General features: G+C 41.3%; 2 protein-coding genes across 10 annotated transcripts; both read right to left on the bottom strand.

Annotated features, from left to right (window-relative positions):
* Nucleotides 1–773: 773 nt before the first annotated feature.
* Nucleotides 774–7,675, bottom strand: LOC120455561. 6 transcript variants are annotated; one of them, XM_039641915.1, is made up of 12 exons: nt 7,573–7,675; nt 5,961–6,486; nt 5,346–5,885; nt 5,170–5,283; nt 4,172–5,113; nt 3,810–4,119; nt 3,451–3,590; nt 3,309–3,314; nt 2,846–3,211; nt 2,300–2,776; nt 2,091–2,231; nt 774–2,025 (listed from the first exon to the last, which is right to left on the bottom strand). In XM_039641915.1, the coding sequence occupies exons 2-12, from the start codon at nt 6,351–6,353 to the stop codon at nt 1,954–1,956; spliced, it is 3,501 nt and encodes a 1,166-aa protein (XP_039497849.1). In that variant the 5' UTR covers nt 6,354–6,486; nt 7,573–7,675; the 3' UTR covers nt 774–1,953. The 6 variants fall into 6 exon arrangements, with proteins under 6 accessions (XP_039497849.1, XP_039497854.1, XP_039497850.1 ...); XM_039641920.1 differs by having other exon boundaries at nt 3,451–3,572; XM_039641916.1 differs by having other exon boundaries at nt 5,170–5,280.
* Nucleotides 7,676–8,345: 670 nt separating this feature from the next.
* Nucleotides 8,346–27,073, bottom strand: LOC120456258 (uncharacterized protein DDB_G0271670-like). Of its 4 annotated transcripts, none has more exons than XM_039642979.2 (7): nt 26,832–27,073; nt 17,767–17,860; nt 10,606–10,700; nt 10,026–10,539; nt 9,392–9,935; nt 9,142–9,321; nt 8,346–9,061 (listed from the first exon to the last, which is right to left on the bottom strand). In XM_039642979.2, the coding sequence occupies exons 3-7, from the start codon at nt 10,655–10,657 to the stop codon at nt 8,951–8,953; spliced, it is 1,401 nt and encodes a 466-aa protein (XP_039498913.1). In that variant the 5' UTR covers nt 10,658–10,700; nt 17,767–17,860; nt 26,832–27,073; the 3' UTR covers nt 8,346–8,950. The 4 variants fall into 4 exon arrangements, with proteins under 4 accessions (XP_039498913.1, XP_039498914.1, XP_039498915.1 ...); XM_039642980.1 differs by having other exon boundaries at nt 9,148–9,321; XM_039642981.2 differs by lacking the exons at nt 8,346–9,061; nt 9,142–9,321; nt 9,392–9,935; nt 10,026–10,539; nt 10,606–10,700 and adding exons at nt 14,907–15,448; nt 15,554–16,283; nt 16,346–16,854 and having other exon boundaries at nt 26,832–27,068.
* Nucleotides 27,074–27,616: the final 543 nt, after the last annotated feature.

Raw genomic sequence — 27,616 nt, 5'->3', positions numbered from 1 at the left:
GCAAAACATTTGGCGAAAATGTGACCCATGACCCCATCAAACCACCACTCTTCATGTATCATCAATTAAAGTTGTACGCGAAAAGCGCTCAGCGAAAACCGAGTACAATTTTCATTAAAACAGAGGAAAGCACGTGGAAACGTTTTGCAATCTAAAATTAATCAGTAATTCCAATTAGGGAGATTTAAATTAAAATTAAAAAAGGGAGATTTAAATTAAAATTAAAAAAGGGAGATTTAAATTAAAATTAAAAAAGTTGTTATATTGTTAGTTGTTATATATTAGCTTTCAACTTACCGCTTAACTTTCGTTATTCCCAAACTGAGCTGCAAACCAAAATTGTATAAAACTCGGCTTTTGTGTATAAATGTAGTTTATTTTTGTATTTTTGTTTCTCGCTGTTGTTTGCATTCGGTCACGTGTTAAGTATTAATAAATAAATTGCATTAGGTAGTATACGATTAGTGTTTGGTTTTTTAGAAGTTAGTTAGAGGCGCAGTAGCAGAGAGTTCTATAGTGGGTTACTTAGTGTGTTTGCCGTGTCCCGAGTAGCTTAGAAATTAATAATTTAATTGTTGTGGCCGTGTGTGTCGTCTGTGTTTTGCAAAAATATTGCACCTGCGCTTCCGAATGGCGATCAGAAGAATTCTATATATATATATATATATAAATATTATTAACTTGCGTCTTTTGTTGTTACCTGCACTTGAAATATTTAAAATATTCTTTTAGTTTAGTCGTTTCCATTTAGATTAATAACATATGTATACATATTGGTTTCAATTATTTGCTTTTTGTGATTTATTTGCCTTTTTCTTTGTCGCTTTTAAAGTATGCAAAAATAAGCTCTCTCTCTCTCTCTTTCTCTGTGTCTATCTCTTTTGCTTTCTATGGCGCCCTCTCTGTCCGTTATGTGACTTCGTCTCTTTCTTACACGTACGTATGCTCTTGCTTAACAGAAACTAGACAATGCTGAAATTATTGTTCTTCGTATTACTTTTGCTGTTTTGCTTATTGTTTTCGCTTTAGATTTATCATAATTATCGTACGAGTATATATCGTTATGTATATGGCAATAATCGATCGAGAAATGTGCAGATTTCTTGTACAAACATTACATATACAATTAGAATCAATATGCGCTTCATTTTTTTGTTGTTTTGTTTTGCTGACGCTTTTTAAATGCATTTATTTTGTTTGTTGTTTTGTTTGTTTTGCAGGCATGGCTTCGTTTTTCTAAGGCTATTTTTTAATAATAAATATCGGTAATGGTATTGCAATAATTATCCGCAATGGCTCTATACAATAATAAGTTTAACGAAATCTAACTCTTTTTTGGCATAAGGTGTGTTGCTTTTTGTTTCTTTTTATCGAAAATTATAAATGTAGTTAAAGAACTAAAGTACGGTTAATTTACATGACAAATAATGGATTAGATCATATAATAAAAATTAGCTTGCAAGTAAATTCAATCGAATGCTTAAGCTAATTGATGCGAGGGAATTTGGGAAGGTTGAATATATTTTTGGGACATTGGGTTTACAATTTTTTAAATACTTTACAATGACTGCTCACATACGCTCGCACTGGCTTTAAATTCAGTCTTTTTCATGTACAAAGATGGACAAAATGAACCAAAAAGTAGCATTTCCTGGAACTGCATTAATAATAACCTCTATTGCAGTTGTCGGTTGTGGACAGTTGAACTATTTGACGACGAACAATTAATCTCATTGTAGACATAATAAATGTACACATTTAAATTGGCTAAAATTATCCTTGCAATGTGAGTACATAAATACCAATATTCAATGAACCATTTAAGCAAACTAAACAAATTCCAATTTTGGTCTATTTGCGAATCGATGGAACTTAAAGCTGATCAAGTTGCAGTCGACGAATTTATAGTTTTTCGATTCCAGCGTAGGCGTGTGAACAGTTGCATATATATATTTATATATAGATTGGCGTCTCCTGACCGGTGAGCAAACGAAACATGGACGTGGGCATTGTCTTCATCAGGATCTGATCAGAAAGTTATTGTAAATATGGGTATACAAAAGTTTAAAAATCATGTCATATGTACATACCTCGCCCACTGAGGATGACAACAGCTTAACAATCGTATCGTGTGGCACGGCCACAACACTCTGGTTGTTAATCTCAATGATGCGGTGGCCAACGCGAACTCCGCCCCGCTCAGCGATTCCTCCACGCAGAAGACTGCAGATCTACATAAAATAAACATAGATTATTAAAAACAGGAAAATCCGAGCTATTTGTAGCATTTTGAAGTTACCACGCCATTTTGAACACTAAAACCCAACTGGAAAAGCGCCTTGGGCCGCAGGATCTTGACCTCGACGACGGGCGGACAGGGCACAACGGTGAACTTGACGGCAGTTTGGTTCTTGGCATTGCGAATGTAGCTCTGGCAGGTGGACAGCGGCAGTCCCACCAGACTCATGCCGTTAATGGCGATCAGCTGGTCACCGATGTTCAGCTGGCCGCAGCGGGCAGCTGCTCCGGAGCTCATCAGGTTGGCAATCACCACGGTGGGCAGCATGGAACCCCAGCCACTCTCTACGATCACCACGCCTAGGATTTCGCCTTTGGCCTTCGGCACAACCACCTCCTTTTGCAGCTCTTTTTTGGCAAAGATCTCCAGTTCGTCACCGAATATCTCCTGGCTGTTGAGCACTTCCTGGTAGTCCATCTCTTTGGCAAGGCTCTCGTTTTCGATGCCGTTCGCCTTCAGGAACTCCATGTAGGCCACCTGGTTGAGTATAAAAGAAATCGATAGTTGGTTATATATTGCAATAATACATTAAGGGTATATGTGTACCTGGAAGGCCTGTCCAATGGACTGAGCTATGAACTGCGCCTCATCGCTCTCGAACACATGGCAGATCATTTTGGGCGTGCGATTGTGCTTGCTGAGTGGCTCCTTGGGCGGCGACTCCTCCTCGCCCATTCCGGGAGTGGAAACATCACCCAATGGACTGCTGATCGATGGATCTACAACACTATTCGGTACGAATCTGCGACGAGCCATCAGCACAACTAGATCGCCAATGTCGGCTATATAGGATATAGTACGCAGCGCATGGTCCATCATGATCTCCTTGAGATCCGTGTTAAGCACCATTATCTTCTCGGTTGATATGAACAGGTCCACTTCAGTGCTCGGCTGACTTTCGCCCTCGGGAGCCTGTTAAAAACAAAACCAAAAATGTATATAAATGTATAATGCATTTACGTCTAAATGGTATTAATTGTCAACTAATAGGGGGCTAACGATCGCTTACCAAAGCCTATCGAGAGGAATGCGCAGCAGGGAACGAGAAAAGCGAACGAGAAAGTTTTAGACACACACATAGAGCATAGCCTAGCGGGGTTTCTTTGAATGGATGTGCTTTCATGTGCATCACCAGGTTCTTGTTCACTTACCTTGATCCTGGAAACGGCCTCCTCAGCCTGCATCATTCTGGTCGACTTGGTTGGCTGACCCTCGCAGACAAGTTGAGTTGATCCAAGGTATCTGGCCCGAAACAACACGCCCTCAATGAGAACTTTGGGTTCCAAGAGACCTAAGAACGAACCATATTGAAATTAATTAAGAAGCACATTTGTTTCTGATTGTTAATAAACAAAATATATGTTTTAAAAATAAACCAAAACATCTGCTGGGTAACAGAGACTTACGTGATATCAGCATTTAATATATACGGATTGCAGCGTGAAATGTTTAATCGGTTTTGATATCAGTAAACGAACAAACAGGGGCGTTGATTACTCTGCTAACTTACCCTCTTTGTTTCGAGATTTGGCCTTCTTGTCCGAGTTCGCAGAATCCTTCAGGGATTTTATGGAGCCCGTTGGACTTTTGGTGAACTGCAGCTTTTCCGGCGAGCTTATGGAGATGTCGGTCGTGCCCACGATCTGGCAAATGTCCGGCGAATTGGGTGTCAGCGAGGTGCCGATGCCTTGTCGAATGGTGGCCGTCGAGTAGGCTTGCGGCTTGATATTATTCATTGGATTGGGATTATTGTTGTCTGACGTGCCATTTAGATGTCCATTGCTGGCAATATCCGTGCCCTCATTGGCATTGTTATCAGCCTGTAAAGATAATATTTTAATAGCTGATATCGCTGTATGGTTGCTACTTTACCTGATCGGCGAAGAAATCCTGCTCATCGTGCCGCTGCTGACCCAACAGGCGATCTGTTTCCAGATCAGTGTCTGGTTCCTCATCTGCCGTCGCACCTTGAACCGCTGAGACCGTCGTCCCCTTGCGTGGAACCCAAACCGGTGAGTCTGGATCCGTGGGCAGCACTTCGTCGCAGAATTTCAGCTTTTCCGGCTGCGTTTTAGCACGCTGCAAGGCGGTTCGTATCTCCTTCATGGCCTCCTGGATTTCGGAAGCAGCCTGCGATGGCAAAGTTCCTCCTGCAGATACGGCAGCCACTCCCAATCCAGATCCCGTTGATTTTTCTGCGTGAGAAGTACCCAAAGCTGCTGCATAAACCGCACCGTAATGACTGTCCAGTGGATTATCAGCATCTGCCGCCATGGTCATGGATTCACTTGCATCGGCGATCTCGATTTGGGGCGGCGATGATGGAGGCGGAGCCGGGGGCATGGGCAGTGAGGCGAAGTCGCTTATCAGCGCCGATTGCGAGGCATCTGTGGTCAATGTGGCCATGCTGGCGCTCATCACATTGTAGTCGTTCTCCAGCCGCTCGCCATTGCCGTTGTGCTCGTGGATGGGCTGAGATTGGGACGACTGCTGCTTGTCGCAGAGCACGGACACGTTGTTCTCCGTGTCGGAAGCGTGGCCACTGCTCAGGCCATCTTCTAGGACGGGCATGCTCGTATACAGTTTACCATAATCCGTGGGGCAGTTGATGTCGTTAGACAGACTGTCCAAATCGCCGCAATTCGAATCGTAATCCGTCGTCTCGGGAGACAGGGTGAAGTTTCGCGAATGCCGCCGCAAATTGGCCTCCAGTTCAGTGTCCGCCAGATCGCCGCTGCTTCGGCTATTCGAATCAATATACAACTCAATATCATTATGCTCCTGGTAGGCTGTCGCTGGATTCTGGTCACTGGGCTAAAAATTAAACAAACATTAGCTCCTTTAACGACTGTCATTTCGCTATGACTTACCGGCTTCTTAATGGGCGATCGGTGCACCATGTAGAGCTCATCTTTGGGTATTCTCGCCAGCCGCTGTCCAATATATGCCTGTTCCATGGGCGTAGCTGGGTACTCTTGTGGCTGCTAGTCAATCGAAATACAATATTAAATGGGATTCTAAGCTTTTTGGAAGTAGAAATACTCACCGAACTAGCAACATCGTCTCCACTTTCCGTGGTGTAATCCGTGTACCGCTTCTCGTCCTCCGGATTCGCCTTGAAGAACTCCTCCAGCACCTTTCTGGTCTCTGAGAATTCGTACAGGTAGTCGAAAGTAGGGGTCTTCTCGCGTTGCGTCCCCGAACGCTCTTCCTCGTGGTCGACCAGATCGATGAGGTTGCCCACCGATGCTTTTGCCGCGGCAGTCGCATTATTAGCGCCACTGGTTGTGGGCGACACTCTTTGCGGAAAACCCGGCGGACGTTTTCTAGGACCACCCATGGTAATTGTATTTGTATTCGGTTGATTGCCAAATCGTCGCGGTGATCCCTCGTACTCGGCAATTGGCAGCTGTCCAATCATTTTGGTCACCTTGAGGACATCCTCATTGCTGCCAGGACGTTGGCCGCTCGATGCCTTGTTCATCCAGTTGGTGTCGATGTCGTCGAACACCACGATCTCACCATCACGCAAGCACTGACCGTCCGCCTTGCCCACATCCGTTGGCGAGCCGGGTCTGGCCAATCCCTGAAAGAAAAGTCAGAAATATGTCATTGTAGTGGATGAAACTTAGCCTCGAAGTATTTTTCAAAGTTAACTTACCTGTGGCAGGACATCCCGTGTCTCGAACTGGCTGCCCGGACTCCTACCCAGTCGTATTTGATGCAATTGCGGTCGCTGGTAGTAATAGCCGCCAGAATCACGGCCCGCATTCGAACCATAACCGCCGGATCCCTGACCACCGCCGCCCGATGGCGAAAGACCCTGCAGCGGAACGTAGGACAGTTCGGCATTGAGATCCGGCGAATTGAGCACCGTGCTGGCTGGCGTCACATTTGGGCTACGGGTTCGCATCTCCCACACATATCGCTCCTGCTGCTGCTGGTGCTGATGTTGATGCGATTGCTGCTGCGTCTGCTGGCCAAAGTTCATCTGTATGTGCGCGGGATTGACCATGGACTCGTTACTGCTGTCACTGCAGGAGTTTGAGTTCATGGCTGCACCAACAACTGCGTTTCTCCGGGGATGAGGGACTGCGGCTTCGATACTACTACTACTACTGCTCTAGTGCTGCTGCTGCATCCGCTGCTGCTGCTGCTGCGATTGCTGCCTCACTGTGGGCCACTGCCTGGGGGAGAATGTGTGATTAGTCGATGATCTAAGGCGGCAATGAATCACTGCGAATCACTGCACTACAGCCCAGCCCAGAAAAAAATCAGGGACAGGTGGTCGTTGCCGATGACGTACTATGGATTTAAATGGACATAGAAATACTTGGGGGTTTCGTTATAGGAAGAGGCGGGGCGAAAAGGGCCACAGCAAACAGGCCCATCTATATGCTGATTTGTTTATTTTTGGACCTAAGCCCATTGTTTTAAATCTCATTTTTAAATTTTTTTAAACACTCTCATGTGTATTTGTATCTTTTTACAGGTCCTAGCCCAACTCGTTAAATGCGATTGAGTATTGTTATTAAGAAGTATTCTAATTTTTCGAGCTTCGGTTTGTTGGCTGCGCTGGTTTGGTAACCTCTGCTTGTGGCGACCTCCTGGCTGGCCAGCGGAATCAATGCGGGCAATTAACCCACTATTGCCTGTCTATGTGTCTATATGTCGACACCTCAGGCAGGGCCCCCCGCCGCGGTTACCACTGGCCTCCGAGCTTCCGAATTCCGGAGCTTCTGAGTTCCGGAGCTACCGTGTCCGTGGTTGATTGCGCACACGTAAACTTGGCCTCCAAAAGTCCTCGCGCAGGCAAAACAAACGCAGGAAGCTGCAGCCAGACACAACAACCACCCACGCAAAGGTTGAAGGATGGGTGGGCGGTGCAAGTGGGTGGTGCCAGGAGGCGGAACCAGGGGGTGGTGCTGGTGACCCTTTGTTGTCGCCGATTGTTGCAATCGCTTAACACTTTGGAGGCGTGGGAAAAAAAACAAACTCCCCGTTACCGTTATGTGTGTCTATCCATGTGCGTATTGTTAAAAATCAATAGGTTTGTCGTGTTTTTTTTTTCGGAGCTCCTTGGCTGTTCGTTTCGTTATTTTTTTTTGGTGGGGGAACCGCACAACACAACACACTCATACACACACTCGTCGCACAACATCACACACACACGGAGCACACTCGGCACTCGCAATAACTACTGCAATGGTGGCAGCAACAACACGGCCAGCAAATAGGTACGAAAACAACACCTGTCGCGGTTTTATATTTACCATTCAATTCATATTTATTGCACTACTCCTTCAGCAACTCGATTGGCGGAGAACGATTGGCAGCCATATAGATAATCTCGGGCTAGACATCGATGGCCTATCGATTGCTATCGACAGTCGACAGCTCGGTTAGTGTTGAGCAGCGTTAAATAGTGCCATGCAATTTGTACCTAAGTAGGTGCAATCGAAACAGCATATTTTCCATTTTTATATATTTTGAAAAGTTTTCTTTCGCCACCTACTTCACCCATATACCACAACGGCTTGTACCTTTTCCTAGGTACGCGTTCACTGGTACCTAACCGTTAGGGCCATCCCAACACTGATTGTACGAAGAATTTCCCAACAGTCTGGCCACGCCAATTAATAACATTTTTTCGAATAATATCAGTTTAGCATTTAATGATTAATGTACTATATCTGGGTTTTGTTTTTCGTTTAATATTTGCAACATTCGAACGGATAGTACAAGTACAAGTGGTGTATAAAAGTTCGATGAGCAAAATTGACAAGGATTGTGTGGCAGTAAACAGTTTTTCTTGCTCTTCGTTAGCATATAATTCATTTTTTTTATTTGTGTATATTGAAACAATTTCATGCAGCCTTGCCAGAATTTTAGTGATAATAACTCGTTATCAGTATATTCAAGATTTTGAAAGCAATTTAAATTTGAACTGCAAGTTCTGTTTACCCATCGAAAACTTAATGTACTAATTCAGAAATTAGACACTGTTTATTTTCTCAAAAATTCTAGCAATACCGGTGTGTATGTGTATGTATGATGTTCTCTTTTAATTGTTATTTGCTTGCGTCGCTTTTAATACATTAATTACAGTGTAAAGTTGCTCTATAGGCTAAACTGGAAGGAATGATTGCATTTAATTGTTGGACACAAAGTTGGAAACTTAATAAATAGTGATTTCTAAACATAGACTTGGGACTTGGGGAAGGGCGATAAAATAGTCAACAATATAAATAAGGTTTAATAATTAACTAACAGATACGAGTACAATGGGGTTTATTCAAAGAGAGCGGGCATCGGATCAGTGGGGGAAAGTTGTTAGGGGAGGGAAGGCTTTAACTAACAGCCAAGACCAACAAAAACATTGCGCACTTAGGATCTATACGTACACTAAACATAATTTTGGTAGTTTTGGGCTTAAACTAGTTGCTCGTTTGGTTGCCTAACATTAGTAAATACATACACGCGCTTAAAAACTACGCTACTTAATGATTATGATGTCTGGTTGTCAAATCAGGAATGGAATTTCATTTTAAGAGCGAAACGAAACAGAATCGTAATCGAAATCGAACCAAAAACGTACAATAAATGATAGAGGGGGGGAGGGGCGGACTTCCAAACGGGGAAGGCCGGAAATTAAAGCTTTGTATGTTTGACCGTATCCGTCCAGTAGTTCTGTATTGTCATCGCCTCCAGCGAATTGAGAAACGAGTCGTTGTCCAGGCTATACATCTCATCCGAATTGTCCTGCAAAATTGAAAAAAGGGAAAAATATTTAGTGCATAGGACATTCGGGCGCCACTGGCAATTGGTCAACGAATCCTTACACTCACCCGCATGGTGCTATCATCGATATAGACACTCGAGTCCGGTTCGCTGAGCGCCTGCGGCTTGTTCAGATACCGACGGCGATACAGGACGATCCCAATGGTGCCCACTGTGCAGCACACGCCGAAGACAGTGAAGCAAATCGCCGAAATGGCACCCGCATCCAGGAAGTACGTGCGCTGGAAATATAAATATAGCATATTACTTTAAGAACTATATTTAAGAAAGCTAATGATTAGTTTCACCCACCTGAATGGCCAGTGCCTCGGATGAGATATTGCCCTCGTCGCCGACGCCGCCGTCGTAGAACCCGGATCCGGTCACGCCCTCCGCCACGCTGGGCGCCGCGGAGGCGGACCTGGTCAGCAGACTCTTGGTGTCGCCAGAGAAGTTGATGTAGCGATTGATGTGCTTATACTCCGCGGATAGAACCTTCGACTTTCGCGATCTATGCTCGCTTTCGGCGCGCCTAAGTTCGTCCTCCTTGTTGGCATTTTCCAGGGTGAACGGCGCCTTCTCGCCCTCGGCCGTGACCCCTGAACCCACGCCACCAGTCGCACCAGCCGCCAGCAGCTCATCGGACAACCACTCAGTGTGAATCTTTGGCGTGGACGGCGTTGCCGCGGAGCCAGCTGGCGTGGATGCGGATGCACTGCCTCCGGCCCTTGGTGTTGTTGCTGCTGCCGGCGATGTGGCCAACGCTTTCGCGGTGGTGGTTGTTGTGGTGGCCGGACTACTGCTGCTGATTGAAACAGGTTTTGTGGTGGTGCTACTGCTGCTGCTGCCATTTGTACTAAAGGGAAATAGTTACAATTAGTTAGAAATTTGAAAAAGTATAGTATATACATTTACATTCATATATACTTTTTTTTGGAAAACTTACCTAGTGCTACTGCTAAAATTCGTAAAGTTATTCAACTGGTCGGAGGTAAAATCCGCCGATCGCTTGAACTCGAATTGAGCCAGCTCCTCGTTTGCTACAGCGTCCTCTATATCCGCATCCGCATCTGGATCTGGATCTGGATCTGTCTCATCCTCCTCCCGCTCCTGATCAGAAATCTCATCCTGCTCCTGCTCGCGATCGTTGAGCGGCAGCTCCTCCTCCTCCTCCACCACCTCCTGCAGCTCCACTGCCTGGTCAACATCAGCGACCTGCGCCAGTTTGGGGCCACCACCATAACTGGGGGTCACCACCGGCCGGCTGGTGGTGGGTCGGTGGGTTAGGTCCATGATGTTGCTCTGGGTGGCTGGGCCCCACGTCTGCGTCACCGTCGTTTGATAGAGCTTGGTGGTGCGCACGGGTTGCGGTTGGGATTGGGATTGGGTACGCGGACTGGAGGTCAGTGACTCCGCCTCCTGGCTAGGATATGTGTGGACATGGCTGGACAGCAAGTTAACTGCAAAAAATGAAATTGAATTCAATTAGAATTCAAGTAAATCAATAATAACCACTCAATACTTACCACTCAGGATCAGGGTTATCCAGAACCAGTGTGACCACCAGTAGAAAGTCATGATGCGTCCCGTTCTGTGATCTTGCGACGACTGCTCCCAAACGCTGGAAGAGATGGGGAGAAAGAGTGGTTGAGGATGAGTCAGTGGCTCTCGGCTTGGAGGGAAACAATTGGCATTAAGTGTGTGAGGCTCGATGAAGTCATCGAAATCGCGTTTTCGAAATACGTTTCATATTCTGAGGAACGGGTTTAGTCGCCTGTCGCCCCGGAGTAGTTGCCATTTTTGGGCATTTCTGGGTGCCCCCAATATCATCCCGCCTACACAGGAAAAAAAAAAAAGCAATCCCTTCAGACTTGCCAATTAGGACATGGAGTGTTTTTGCCGCATTGGCGAGTTGAAGTTGGCGAATGAAGTTCAATAATTGCTTTTAAATGCTATTTAATAATATTTATGGTGTACCACCCACCCACTGAAGGTCGACGACTTGTGCGTTGTAAACACAAAGGCCATCTTCAGTCGCATCTTCGAATGAGTATTTTCAGCCAGCCCATCCCTTGTTTCTGTTTGTTAATTCCATTTCGAGTTTATGCCCACGCCAAAAAAACATAAAACAAAAAAAAAAAACAAGATGTAACCGTCTTAAATGGCTCTGACTGTATGGGCCAACCACTTCGAGCCTCTCGTGCTTGCTCTTAATTGTTTTGCCGCTTTGTTCTGGCCAACTGGCAATACAAATAAAGCCAGGAAACTTCTAACGAATGGGTTCGAAGCTGTGATGCTCTGTAAAAATTAACAACGAATGGGTTCGAAGCTGTGATGAATCGATTCGAAGCTGTGATGCTTAGTAAAAATTAACAAAACAAAGAAAATGTTGCATAACCAGTAACAAATTAATATTTCCTGAAATATGTACTACATTTTAAATGGACATACAAAAATGAAAATAAGGTCAAAACACATTCGCATCATAAATGTCGAGTATACCCCAAAATAAATACCAGTTACTTGACAACGAAAAAATTAGCATTCCAATTTTGGGCGGCTGTGAAAATACGAAATTTAGTGGTAGCTGTTGTGTTTTTGTTGTTAATGTTTTCTCTTCTTTTCATTTTGTTGCTGTTATACACAAACTTTTGGCAATTCCAAGAGAGTCGAAAACCACAATTTGAAGCCCGGCCTAATTCGCATTTGTGAGGCACGTACATTTGCTTGTGCTAAACAAAAATAAAAAAAAAAACGCGAAGTGAGAATTTGTTAAACTTATTATACCCATTTATTTGGGTTAATGGACTTGTTTGAGCTGTGTTCTCCGCCCGAGATAAGATATGTGGTGAATATCTAGACATGCTGACGGCCGATGAAAGTGCACCTGCAACATTACGCATACGCCACATGGCACACGGCAAGATACCTACGAACTACGAACATGGTTGACATGACGGCATCGTGCGTTAAAGGTCACAAAAATCATTTGGCCGCCTGCTCCATGTTTTATGCTCCATGGTTATTCGAGGGGCCATAAAACAAAACAGCAATTGTTTAAAGCCCGCCGGATTTATTGTAAACAAAGGCAGGCAAATGGAGAAGTTCTGCGAACCATAACGAATGACATCCATACCACACTGAGCCTCAGCTTCCAAGCTACGGGGCATAATGGTATGGAATAGTGTGGTATGGTATGGTATGGTGTGGCTTGGAATGCTATGCAAATCTCATCAGCATCGTTAAACAATTTGCCCAGCAGCGGGCGAAAAAAGAGATGCAACTCAAATACAGTTCGGTCCAGTAAAATAGACGTTTTCATTCAACTAAATACCAATTAATTATTCTAATAAAATTTAGTTCTGCTATAGCAGTTACATTACATTAAAATTGTTGCACACTTGCAAAATATAACCACTTTAATATCATTACAATTAGGTACTCAAAAACCTTATTTATTTAGTCGAATGTAAGGTAATAGAAGAAAGCGCGTTCGTCACTAGTTGGATGACGCACTAGGTTTGATAAAAGAAAATGAAAAACCTTTATAAACTGTGGCTTTTCATGTTGTTTATGAAATGAAATATCTACTAGTTTTTAATGAGGTTTTTGAGTTTTCTTTTTGGTGTCTATTTAATTTGAACTTGGCTGTATTATGTGTATGGGCCGCATATTCGAATCGGACTCAAGGCCCTGGGCCCTGTGTGCAGACCATTTCATAATACCACAAAGGCAGAGGCGAGCAATGAAAACGCTGCAGAAAAACCAAATGCACTTTCATATGCCCGCAAAACTGGAGCAAGTGCCTCCACATTGCAGTTAAGCCCTGCCGCAAAGAAAACACGAAGGGAAACATGTCGTTTCCTCCGATACTCTTTTTTTTCCCTTTGCCATTAAATGCATATTTAACTTTAATCGACACTCGTCGCAGTCATAATTTAAATGCTTGTTAGGATTGTTTAAAATGGAAGCAAGTCGCTTGACTAGTGCCCTGAATAGATTTAATCCAGCATCTTGAATTTATAATAGCACCAGTTCGACATCCTTTATTATTTATTTAAATGGGTTTATCATATACAAAAACATTTGTATTTGATCTAAAATTAAACTAAATACTCATTAATATTTTTGTCTTGACAAAGCTGACAACAAAAGGAAAATGCCCGATTGCTAGGAAAATTCAACACCTCAACGGCGGAGAACACAACAGAAATTAAAGAAAATGAAAACAAGGCAGCCTTCAAGTGCAGGCGACAACGGCGAAATTGAAAAGGCAAAGTGCAATAATTATATGCAAGGGGGCGGGGCCAAAAAGGGGCGGTGGGCGTCGCTGGTGAAGTGGGTGGGAAAGTTCACGCTCACTTTCTACTCGTGGCACGCAAAAGTTGAAGCTGGAATCCCAGCCACTGATTATTACTTCAGAGCGCCGAGAACTGCGATTACCCATAAAAATCTCAATTAATTTAAGCAAAAATTTAAACTAAAAATCGGAATTGCGAATATACTGCCACAAATTGATCAGTGTGGGATTTCAATTGCATATAATGTGAGAACTTGACTATTCTTGAAATTAAGCAAATCGGAAAAAATGGCGTAGTGTTACGGTGACCTCATCCAATTTTGTTTTGAATGCCAGCCATTGTGGTTTAATAAATATATATTTATCGAAATTAGCAAACAATTGTTACTTTCCGCACAGTGGAAACCCATTTAACTGGTTGTCCCTGCAATTTTCCAGCATTTCACTACTTTTTACCACGAAACTGTGGGCTTTCTTTGTCTGAGAAACAGTCTACCCGCCTATTTAACAAATAACTAAATTTTTGGTATGCAAATCGAAAGTGAAGGCTCCCCCACTTCGCAGAACAAAGTGAAATTTAATTTAACGACAAGCCAAATGCCTCCAGATCGGGGTCACCACCCAGTAACGTGCGTGTCGCAACTGCAAAACAATGGGCAACTGGCCCCTGGTGTTTAGATTTTATGTATTTGTATACTACTAGTTATTATAAAATAATTCATATAGATACCGCTTCATATGCTAGACAATATAATTTACTTATATTAACTTTGCGATGTCGGGATGTAAGTATTTGGCAACATATGTATATATCAGATGTATTTTTTTTCAGTTCAAGATTGCGCAATAAACGCAAGCACTTAATGTGTAATTACAAAGAAATGTAAATAAATACCCCTTCATATTTTAATTACCATCAACATTTACGCTACTGATTTTGATATCCAACTACTTGAATAATTTACCGCGTTCAATGACCAACACGCTTTCTTTAATAAGTGATTTGACATGTCTGTCTGGGCTAATACATGTGAATATAAAGCAATAAGTGCATGTAATTGATAAGATATACGATTGATTGATTTACTTAATGAGTTAAGTGCTTTTCGCAGGTGTTATCAATATCTTTGATTAGATAATGAAATTCTAATCACAATGAGAGGAAATCATACAGATGACAACTATTATTTCTACACTATACAATACTTTTTATAAGGCAACTCATCTTATTTGATTTCTTATTTCACTTGGCCAAAAAAAACCTTTTGTTGGCCTTCGTTTGGTAATATGAGAAAAGCAAACTGTCCGCCAAACAATCGATGCTGACTAGTTGATTTTTTCCTTCATTTCGATTGTTGGTAAGCTGCTCGATTTTTTCTTCACTTTTTTCGCATGTTTTTCACTTTCTTCCACTGACTTTGATAAAAAGTGAAATTTAATGGCATTTCTATATACATTTTATACTAGCACTTCTATATTGCGTTCATTCTAGTTTAAGGTATTTAAATATGTACAAATAGCAGTGGATTTTGTTTGAAAAGTGTAGTTTACAAATATATGGAAAATATTTGTAACATTACAAATGTTTATTGGTACATAGATGAAAAATGAGATGAATGGGAATATGGCAGTGGTTCTTGATATACATTAACAATTTTCTTCGAATGATCTTGAATAAATGTTCAATGCTACACCATTCCGATTTCCCTCCGGATTTTTTTACATCATATTGCCGTGACTTGACTTACTGCCACTGGCAGTGGCAGTGGCAGAGGCAGTGGCAGTGGCACTGGCACTGGAGTCTTGTGGTCCACCACCAAACATAAATTGCGAAACATATTCCGGAATGTAGACCGGCCAGCAATTCTGCTGCGGTTGAACCTGATAAGTTTCGTTACTCGATTGCGATTGATTAAAATTCGGCATTTGAGCATGCTGCCATTGGTTACATTTTGGCCAGCAATCCGACTGCTGGCACATCGAGAAACCAGGAGGAGGACGGCCATAAGTCGATGGCCTGGACATCATCGATTGATCGTTGAATTGGTAATTGGAATCATAGCCATAACCTGGCTGCGATTGGTGGTAGCCGCCAGCAGGAGGACGGCCATAAGTCGATGGCCTGGACATCATCGATTGATCGTTGAATTGGTAATTGGAATCATAGCCATAACCTGGCTGCGATTGTTGGTAGCCGCCATATGGCATACTCGGCGAGTATGGAGTCGAATCCGCCTGCATATTGGTGGTATTAGTGTCGCGAAGATTGCGGATTACGGTCATGAAGGCCTCCTCCAAAGGCATTTCCTGCTGCCGACGCATCTTTTCATCCGCAGCTAATTTAGCATGGCCCAACCTACTAGCATCCGAGGCGGAGCCTTCCTCTTTTTCCGGGTTGAGCACCGGCTGGGATTTTTTCTCCGGGGACTCTGAAATAGAAAGGTTATCGATCGACAGATTCAGTGCAGCCGTATCCGTGGGTTCAGCCTCCGTGCCTTCCATCTCGTCCGCGCTGGACTCCGCTGGGAGAAACTCCGGATAGGAGAAGAAATCATGGGCAATCTTCGTCAGATTCTGCATACTGAATGGATCGGATGAGGAACAGCTAGATTCGCCAGATCCCTTGCTTTTGTCCGCCTGACGGGGCCAATGGAACGAGGCGGATGATGAGCTGCTGGCTCCCGACAACTCCTGCTTGTCACCCGATAAATTGCTAGACTGCCAGTACCATCCAGTTTGGTAGCCAATTGAGTCCTCTTTGGGCGGAACGTCCCCCTTCAGAGGGGTGGACTCGTCGGGCTCCTTGGCCAGTTCGGTTTTATTGGAAGAAACTTCCTGCTCCTGATTGGGATTCTCCGGCTTGGTTGTTTCTTGCCGATTGTAAAGTACCTGCATAGATGGATTCTGCGAAAAGTACTGAGTCATGGGGTGTGTACTCGCTAGTGTCACTTTTCTCGTTGCTTCACCTGTTTCACATCGTCATCCGGCTCCACGTGCTCCACAAGCACCTGCATCGGCACCTTACCAGCTCGTCCAGGATTCGGACGAGTGCCAGTCTTGCGCTGCTTTTTGGCATAAGCAGAGTTCGATGGCACTATGGATTGCCTCAATATTGGCTGATGTATTATCTTCGGTGGCTCTAAAATACACGCGGCCTTTTCTAAATTCTGATTTTGTGATTTAATCAAACGTTTGAGCTGCGCCTGTGACATTCTAGGGAATTTTTTGTGTGGCATTTTGATTGGAATTTTACTTTCAAACGTTAGTATGTGTAATCGTGCTCGGGAGGTATACGAAACTGAATGGAGTTCAGGCAAATCCCAATGACATTCGATTTGACAGGAAGCAGCGCTTACTTGAAATTTGATGGCAATTCTATTTCTAGTATATAAGTTTAGGGTTCCCACTTTCACAGCTGGTTGCGATGTCACCTCACAGTTCAGTTTATCAGCGAATTATACAACACTGGATGTCTCTAAACTTATGCAAACAACACTTAAATTAATTATGCAATACTAGCTATATAAATATATATATTATACATATGTAGATATGAAAGGATAATACAACACTGAATATATTTAAACTTATTTAAAGAAGACGTACATATATTGAAAAGATTATACAACACTGAATATAATTCAAACATCACTTAACTTAATTTGGATGCACATCGCAGAATAGGTTAAGCCATTTAAGTTATTATATATATTTAAGTTATTATATATATTTAAGTTATTATATATATTTAAGTTATTATATATATTTAAGTTATTATATACATATATTTAAGTTATTATAATGTATTATAATTTATGTATAACGCATTATGTTACTTAACAACTACCACTATTTAGAACAATTACTTGCTTGATTAAAAACCAACACAAGCCAAACTTATAGAAACATAGTTTGACCCTTTTGATTTCCACATCATCTTTCGACCGATGCGATGCTATCGCCCGATCTACTGTGAATATATCATAGTTTTACGCAACTTCCCCCACATACATATGTATCCCCACCCAAACACATACAAATACAAATAAAATCCCCATATCAACAATGGCGAATGCCAAGATGCGATTTCCATGGGCCCTAAAGACCCCAAGTTGCGTTTTCAGTTCGCTCCGCATTTCGTCTTTCATCTTTCGTCTTTCGTCTTGGGGTTTTTGCTATTGTTTTGGTGGAAGCTGCAATTGCAATTGCAACTGCTGACTCTGATGACTCTGCCGACTGGCAACCGGATATGGTCACAAAAATCTGAAATCTCATTCCCATATGCGATATGCGAGTGACGCTCTGCATATGATTTGCAGATTGTTGTTGGCTCTTTTCCCCCCTCCCAATTTCCACCATTTTCCGTCATTTTCCTTACGGTACTCACAGTTGTAGTTGCTCCTACTTTGATTTCCTCAGTGTGGCTGGAGTTTTCCTTATTCGATATATTAATGTGCTTCCTTCTGGCGCCTCAGATGCAACTGCAAGTAAATCAAGTGATTTAATGAATAGTTGCATTAACAAGAAATTGATATTACTTAAAGGTGCGTAGCTAACATATATTTTTACAGTATTATAGTTTTCAAAGCGACTCGTCGTAATTTGATTCAAATTGCCAGGCTGACTTAGTTGATTCGTTGAGTTGCACAACGCTGACTTCAAGGACATTATCTAGAATTCTCGGATCTTGAGATCTTTGGTCTGTTTGGGATGCCCCGCTGACTTGGACACACTCAGATGCGCTCCACTGCCGATCCGGCTGGCTAAGTCCACCGATCTTAGCCAGATATCTTGGCCCGATATGTACCGCCCCCCGCCAGCCATTCCCTTGTCCCTTGAACTGTGGTGTAATTTGACTCAGTTTTTGGTTTTTGTTTTCCGCTTTTGGCTAATCAAAAGCAAGACTTGCCCTGGCTTTGCCTAATTATAATTAATAATTACAACCCACTGGGCTGAGTCAGAGACAGAGATTAGGTTTACGTATTGGTATCACTCGCAGAGTTCGCGTTGCTTATGCAATGCGGTGCAATTAATTGCGATAAGAACGTGCTCGAGTGTAACGTCAACTGCTCTGGGTTGGGTTCAGAACCTCACAGCAGGGGGCAAGTTACTAGCACACATATCACTTTATTTGACTAAATTCATTTCACTGCTCTCTGTGCACTTTGGTTACTTATTTCTTTTAATTGATGAGTTAATGAGGTACGTTTACCTTTAAGTCTTTGTTTTAAATAATAAAGCAATAAATGTTTGTCTATTATTGTGCACTTTTTTCTGAAGGGCGCACCCATATGACGCGTTCGTGTTTCTTTGGTTCTGGCTGAGAAAGTGACAAGCCAATTCCGTTGACCATGTTTGGAGTGGCGCTTCTTGGTTTTGCTTTCGGCTTCTAGGTTTGTTTTCCGTTTCCATTTCTGTTCAGTTCAGTTTTGTTCTCGTCTCGTTTTCCATTTCCATGCAACGTGGTTGGAATGGCCAAGTGGTGCTCCACAATTGGGGTCAGCGGTTCGCTGGTTGTGGGTGCGATTAGCTGACACCGATTCCCGGTGGTTGATAAGGCCAGTTAAGCTGCCCGAGAGACTGGGCCAACTCGAATTTAATCGCATTGATTTCGTTTAAGTGCACCCAAAACTATTTACCCCAACTCCCAAAAGGGGGTTTGACCACAAAAGGGGGGTTTGACCTCAAAAGGGGGGTTTGACCAGCAAATATTAGCCCGGTTTCCTGGCTATCTTGGTATTATTAATTCATAATGGGTACTAGTTTGAGGGGTAAAGTGTAGAGTAATCGCTTACCAAAACCCCAACTGAATAAACAATAACTGACCTCATTCACTGACCGATTTGATACCATCTATTATTTACCTTTCGTTGGCTCTTAAGCCATTTTATTCTGGTATTCAGAACACATACTAGATAGTACACATTAAAATATAATAGTTTGTTTGCAGTTTTGCGAAATCAATTAGTAAAGTAAACAAATGAAGACATTTAAGCTATTAAAGAGTGTGAATCTTTTAATGTGGTTTATATGGCAGCCTTTCTCTTCACTTCTTTAAGTTTTTTCCACGTTTTTTTGCTTAAATATTTTCCAGTTTGTCATCTCCCGACTGATGATGGTCAAAATATTGCTAACATCGTTCGTTCAACTCGTTGCGGATTTGCAAATCTGGCTAAGAGCTGGCACGCCACATTTGAACATGCATATACAAACATACATATATATTATATACATATATACTTATTAACCATAATGATATGGCCAATTCCGATGTTTCACATGCGTCTGGCTTCCAGCTAACTATGTGCAAATGATCGGGCGCACAAAGGCGAAGAAACTATTTGCCAAATTTTTAATAACCATAATTAAGTGCTTAGAGCCGGGCAGGAAATTGCATAATTGTGGTTTTCTGGGGGTTTCTCCCCGCACCCCACCTCACCGTTCTCCACCTCCCCATCTTACCCATTATGCAAATGCCTGTGTCTCGCCGCGTTCTATTCGCGAATAAATCACGTATGTGGCACGTATAAAGTGGCAAACAAAAAACTTTGACGTCATGCCGACCCAGCCCCCAATAGCACCTCGCCCACCTTCCCCAGAATTTCCCCATTTCATATTGCGTTCCATATTGCGACCCTTTCCAGGGGTTTTCTGATATCAAGTCTATCACTCGAATCGGGAAAAAAGCACGTAACTGCCTCCGAATATTGAAACTTGAATGTTTATACATTTTTTGGGAAAAGAATAATACTTCCATGTGTAAAAAATGAAAATGATTTAATTTTAAATTGTTTTAAGTTCAAAGCAGATAGTAAGAACGCACTAAACAAACTAATATTGTTATCATACAAAATAAATAAATAAATCCACATTTAAATCAAATCTGTAACTTTTACTCAGTTAATTCTTTCTCAACTGAAATCTATGTTCATTCTAGGCTTAATGATTTTTTCCGGTGCCGAGTTCTCAAGGTGACTATTTGTATTTGTCCGCTGGGAAAACTTTCATTTCGACCAATGTTAATGACTTTCGGGGACTGCAAGAGGTCTTGGCATTGAAATCTGGTTATTGATGATTGCACGCGAGCCTCACATGTGCCAAGATATATCCATAGACACCTATATATATATTTTTTTTATTTTTTTTAACAATAATAGTACATATAACGAAACCGAGCCAAAGCGATCCGAAAGCATTGCATCTCCACATGTCTGCCATTCAAATGGGCTCGGGGAAAACCTTTCCCACTCGCTACCGTTTCAGACAATAGCTCTGTATATATGTTAGACGTTATACGTTTTACGTTATATGTACCCCCGATTGCCCGCAGTGCAGCCCACTTTTACTTTCGGCTAATTGCACTACTTGGCCAGCAGGCGGCGCCACTTTCCCAAAACGGCAGCATGCTCAATATTAACAACAATATAATAACAATAACAAATATAATATGGATCGGAACTCTTAAAAAGCCATTTCCCTTTGCTGTGTGTGAATGAAAAAATGTAACAGACTTAAGGGCGATGGAAAGGTTATCAAAAGACGTTCGCAAATTGATTGGACGGGGTGACATAATGGCGATGGCTCCTTGTAATTAATTACAATTAATTGTGCTTAATCAATTTGCCATCTCATGTCTATCATGCAGACATAATGCGTTACATGATTTTAAATACGATATATGTAGATAATTGGCGGAGGAGAGGCGTTATAACATACAGTCCGATCATTAGAGTAAAGATACCTCAGCTCAGTTCCTGTTTTTTCTGCGCCTTTTACTCGTATGCAGTAAACACCATTCGGTGTTCGGTGTTTGGTCTTCGGTGTTTCCGATGCGGATATGAAGAGGGAATGACTGTTACTAAAGGGTACAGGAAATGTAACGAAACTCGTTAGTATCTGCAGCTAAAATGAAGAGTTTCCCATCGCAGATGTATCTTCAATGCATATAAAAGACCTCTCCTTTCTGCTAAATAGAAAATAATCTGTCATGACTTGTTAGGCGAATGCCATAAAAGATGACACATTTTCAAGCATTTCCGTTGCTAAAGAATTCATGTACCCGTTTGTATTTTTATCCCAAGACATTTTTTTCTGTGAGTCACTAAGTAAGTTCACCCAAACCCCATTTCAAAAGTATTAAAAACGACTGCTGAAGGTAACAATAATTCCGCTGTCTCACTCACATGCAAATTACATCATCGCGGCGACAAAGAAAACAGTTTTAAGTGACCTTTTTAATCACTGCTGAAATGCAGTGTACTCAAGCATTTCAAGGACTTATTGTACCCTTTTGAAGAATAGAATATGAAAAACTTGGGCGGCAAAAATAAGAAGTACAGCGACATTTATCAAAGAAAAGTCGCTAGAGCGACACTTGCTCGTTCCGCTTGTGACCGCATTTTAATGGCTGAAATTTCGAGGTGTTGGGTGACTCGAAACTCTTTATGTAACAAAAACTTGTACAAAATATACAATTTTCCATATTGATAACGTTACCATAAAGATGTCTTTGCATTGCCATTACTTTAAACAAATATACATGTAAACTTTTCCAGATTGATTACGTGTGTGTGTTACACATTTAGTCGAATTTTTCTTTTAATTTTCTTGGCTGGGCTCCAGGCTTTTTTGATGGAGAAATTTATGGCACAACATCAAAGAGACGTTGGGAAAACGAAATTAAAATATCACAGTGGGGTCTTAAGCAGCCCGATTAAAGCCGGTGAAAATCTGTAATTGAAAATCTCTTATGCAACATTCATTCATGGCAAAAGTGAAGGCTGCGAAACCTTTTCCGCATTTATTTGCAGACCTACAAATCGAACGAAAATCGCCTTTGTTGAGCCAGAAATTAGTGAGGCGATTGTCATAGAAGTCGAAATGCTAAAATAAAATGCAAGAGTGGAAAAGGGGAGCCTCGCGCTGCGCTAAACATCCGCTGCACAACGGGTCGTATGAGTAACGTCAATTGAATTGACAGTTTAACAACAAATTACACAACATCCAGGGGGGCTGGTGGGGTGTTTTGGGATGCCCAGGGGCCAGACAATAGCTTAGAGGCCTCATTAAATGCTTAGAGTGGAAAACGTATGTGAGCTAATTATTTGTGCTACACAGAAAGAAAAATATAGATGTGAATACAATTACATTTTCTGAACTCATTTTAATGGATTTCAAACTGCTTAAGAAAATATTTCGATTTGTTAGAAAAAATAATTTATATTAAATGGATATTAAATTTATTATATTTTAATTTTGCATTAAATAAATAGATAAATAATTGACATTTCTGTATAAAGTACTTTAATTCTGCAAACTAAGATATCTTTTTTCCAACTTGAACTTTATTTCGCTCAGTGTATAATGCCCGCTCTATTTTATAGTTGCATTTTTGCATGTGAACGGTGCTTTCGATTGGCTTTTGTTATCTGAAACTATGCTCCACTGTACTGGCCCGGAATGCGGCGGCTATGACATCACAGTTAAGTAGCATTTACCATATAGTATAGTATAGTATAGTAGTTCGTATACCCACCCACTTGTTTCGCACTTGAATTGCCATCATCGATGGATCGTGGCTGTTAAATAAATTAAAGCGCGATTTGCATAAATTTGTAATCGAATCGAGGTGACAAAGCGTGTAATTTATGCCGCAAAATCAATAACACAGGGCCCTCGATGAAGACACCAAATCCCATTGTTGTCTCCTTCCATTCACAAAAGGCAGTGGGAATATGGAAATGAAATCGAATAAAAATAATATGCAAAAAATATGAATAAAGCGGCGACAATGAAATTTTTTAACTGCAACTGCAACGGCATCTGAATCTGCATCTGCATCGGAATCTGCATTTCAAGGCACCACCGTTCCCATAATGATGTTCATATATTTTTTGGCATCCGAAATACAAGTCATTTGCGATCGCCTTCGTCATCGTTGGGCGAAAACCAGAAAGATATCGTCATTGACATTGTCTTCCCACAAAAAGGAAACCCAAATATGTATAAATACATATATGTATCTGCGATCCGGTTTAACAAAACTATTAACTTTGTGTTCTCGTAAATGCAACAAGTTAGGCCGGCCAATTAATAAATTGTTTTGATTGATTGGCTTACAACATGGCATAAACCAGTTTTTAAAAGTTTTTCCCTGGCAGAATCTCAACTTATATTCTGTAATTTGATACTACAAATTCTATAGCTATTCCTCAAAACATTTGTATTATTTTGAGGCTTTATTTACGTCAATCTCCGTTATTGGCGAATTATACAAATTGATTTCTGGCCATTTGGCACGTGCATTTGGATGCTGGCATTGCTGACACAATTTTCGAATTAGCTAAACATTTGTTCATGCTCCATTCAGCCCATTGTGCGTTCAATGGACTAAACTATCAACCATTGTGGCTGCATTTGCAATCCGTTGAATGTATAAGTTGTTTATATTATTTCTCGTTTTTATTTTTTCCACCGATGTGAGATATGTTTTGTTGCGTGGAAATCATCCATTATATGTCGGCATTTGGGTCATCGGGCGAACAGGTGAACAGGCGACCTTGAAGCGATCGATCCTAGAGAATCGGGAAGGTCAAAAGGCCCACGATCGTCGAGAAGATGCCAAGTTCAAAGTCGAGCCAATAAGGAAGTGTGAAGTAAACTACCGTACAAATATATGCCACTAAACAAATAATGGTTGGCATAAAAACGAAGAAAAAAAAAAACGAAAAAAAAAAAACGAAACTCAAGTCCCAAGAGAGGTAAATATCGGGCGCAGCTGTTGAAGACTTGAAATTCGAGACTCAAAGTGAAGCTTCCATCCTCGCCGCCGGCAATTTACTTGCCCCATTGATCACTCAATGTTTAATCATGTTTCCGATCATTGTTTCTGGTCAATTATTTCGGCTTATGTTAGCCCCAACTACCCCCCCTCCTCTGACATTGGCCTAAATTCAAATACTTCTGTATTCAACTATTGGGTTACCAATCGCAATTTGTCAGGGCCCAGAATTAAAGGGCTCAAACGGGGGAAACCCAATTCGATGACATCAATTATTGACGCTCTGCCTCGCCACAAAATCAAATGGAATATTTAATTTTTAATTTAAAATTGTACTTTGTAAAATGCGATTATGGCCGCCGCTCATTAAACGCACATACTCGTACATATGAGGAAGTTGCATCCAATGGCACGCTTCCCCCAACCATATAAACTGAATTCACCCCGTTTCTCGACCCCTCCCCAACCCCTTTCTCTTCCGCTCTTTCTTAACTCTACATAGTAACAAAGAAAAGACTATAAAGAACGCTCCGCTGCACAACATCGACTTAAAGATACCTCTTAACGACGTAGCTCTTCAAAAAATATATTTCTAAAAATTAGTTCAACTTAACAGTTCAGACTGTCTTAAAAAAGCTGAAAATGTAATCTAAGAAATCGAATTCTTAACTAGAGTTAAATCTGGAACCAAGCAATTTCGTACTTATACAAAACTTTGGAGGCCCATCTACTTGCATCCCAAAATTAATGTCCCTATATGATAAAGATCCTGAGATATACAGCCTTTAACTTTGGCATAAATATATAGGGCTTTCAACTGGCTTATACAGCTATACTCTCGCGACTTTACAGGTAATCAAGACAGCCACAGTAGCTATGGCCGTAAGATCCGCAGCTGATTCAGAGTCTGTTGATTCTACTTACTTAACGTATGGCCTCTATGCCCGGCCAGTCATAAACTGGTTTAACGACTTAAAGTTCTATAGACAAGCGTGGCGAAAGAGAGGGCTAGAGCCGCGTAGAAAGAGAGGGGCATAGATATAGGCAGGTAGGCAGTAGAGTCCAGCGAAACGGCGAAAATGTTAATCAGCCAATTGAGACTGCACTTGGACTTGATAGCCAGCTCAACTGCACTTGATACTTAACTTGATGTACATACATATATAAAAATGGCAAAAATATAGATCGACGGTATGAGTCATTTAGCAGCTATAGGCATCCTCCGATTAGATAAAGCCACAACTGATAAAAATAAAAAAATTAATATACCTGCAATATGCTACATATAGAGCAAAAGAAAGAGGTAAACAAAAGACAGCGCGGAATGGGTGAATGGTGAAGTATCAGAATCAGTGCATGGCAGCTGGCAAAGTGTAAATGATTTAATATACAGCCAGGCAATTGCCAATCCAGTTAAGAAAGGCATTAACAAAAAACGTATAAAAAAACAGTAAGCTGCTCGCTAACTGTAAAGAAAATAATAGCAAAACACCGCGGCGCAGAGATAAAATCGCCATTACTATTAATATGGGGTCTTGTGATTATTGTTTCGACGGTTTTTCTACGGGGTTAACTCGCTTTATCATAGATCACTTAACACCAAAGTGCGGCCAACTACAGTGGATAGCGGCTAATAGATAATACGAGTGCGGTGTTCAATATACGGTAAAAGTAATTCAACATACCGTTGAGTTAGTTAGTTACTCGCTTCAGGTATTTCTTATCATTTAATAAGTTGTCTATGGCAATAGTTTACTAGATTGCACACTCAGATGCCGCAGATATTACTCATCTCATAGTGGGAATTTTATTGAAAGGAATACAAAATCTTGTAAAGAAATTGAAAAGTTTCGGAATTCAAGATAAGTCATTCGTATAAATCAGCAATTTAAAACTCATTTGGCATTATCAATATATATTTTGTAAACTGTATTGGCAACCAAGAATATTTAAAGAATATTCAATTTAAATAGCTAGCGATGTATATTAAATTGTAATTATATATAAATTACAGGAGTATGCTGATTTATAAATAAGATGAAGGATTTATGATTAAAATTAATAAGTGGCAAGCAATTGGGGATAAGTAAGTAGCTCAGGAACAAATGCGAAAATCAAAAACAATTGGGCACTTCAAAGTGGCAATTAGCTTGGCCATTTGAAACGGGAAATGTTTTGTAAAACGAACGGTTAATGCAGGTGCAATTTACAGAGGGTAATCGCCTAATTACCGTTAGTCGTGCCTCACTGTATATTCGTTTGTTTTGGGCTTCTAATTGGCAATTGGCAACTCGGGTTTTTTGGCCATGCTCGACTAACTAAGTGAGCCTCGTTTAACGGTCTTTTATTTATTTAGTTATTGCAGCTGCTTACTTACTGCAAAGTAAACCCAATGAATAGCAGTACCTTTTTCAAACACACACACGCACGCACACACCACTCACATGGATACAAAGGACCTGCAGTTTTTGTTGCTTTGACTTTTGCTTTATTTTATTGATTTTTAGCCAAGAATAAGAGACAGGTTCAAAACACACAAACAAACACGCATACACCCGCACGCAGGAAAACACACCCCTGCTGTGTATGTGTGTATCCCTGAGCTACCAAAAAAAAAAAGGGACAAGGAAACAAAATGTAACCAGTTAATTAACTAGAAGTCTTAAACAAACCTTTTTGTGACGCAGGATTACAATTTGCTTGTATTCACTTCCTTTTTTTTAGGAAATTACTGTTTTCTTTTAAGTTACTGTTAATAATGGCGCGCACGTTGTTACCAACAACAACTACAATTGGACAACAACAACGGAGTTAGCCGCACGCCAAACACACACACACACAACACAAACACGTTAAAAAAATCAGATCGCGCGAGTAGACCGCTTTTCCCCACGAAATCCACGAACGTTATGTTTCCAACTGTCGGCGGCCGTTGAAATATGTCCGAAAAATCCCCCACCGTTAATTGGGGGGCCTTATAAAAATACCAAAAAGATACCAAATGTGCACAAAGTCACCACAGACTCAAACCAACCACTTGCAACTTGAGCTGTATAAAATCGTATAAAAGGGGTAAAAGCTTATTAGCAGAGCAACTGTTACACATATTAAAATAATTGTAACTTGTAACTGTAAATAAACGTTAAGAGGGCTTAATTCTTGGCGGTAAATTTAAATACGTTAGAATTTACTAAGAAGATACCAAATTAAGTGATAGCACCATGGACTCAAACCATCTAATGTTTTTGTTGCCTACGAGATAAAAATTGGGAAAGAAAAAAGTGAAAACCTCATTTGAACGATGTATGAAGAGTATAATACTGAGTTACAGTCACGCATGTCGGTTAAAAACTTAAAATAATATGCAATTTCTTCTGTTGTATTTTAATAGTCTACTTTGTTGACAAAAATAAACAATATTAACTATAGCTTTTTCATGTGTAACCGATTTGATGAA

Source organism: Drosophila santomea, chromosome X (assembly GCF_016746245.2).
Source record: "Drosophila santomea strain STO CAGO 1482 chromosome X, Prin_Dsan_1.1, whole genome shotgun sequence".
NCBI lineage: Eukaryota > Metazoa > Arthropoda > Insecta > Diptera > Drosophilidae > Drosophila > Drosophila santomea.
This window is presented reverse-complemented; position numbering and strand designations above follow the sequence as displayed.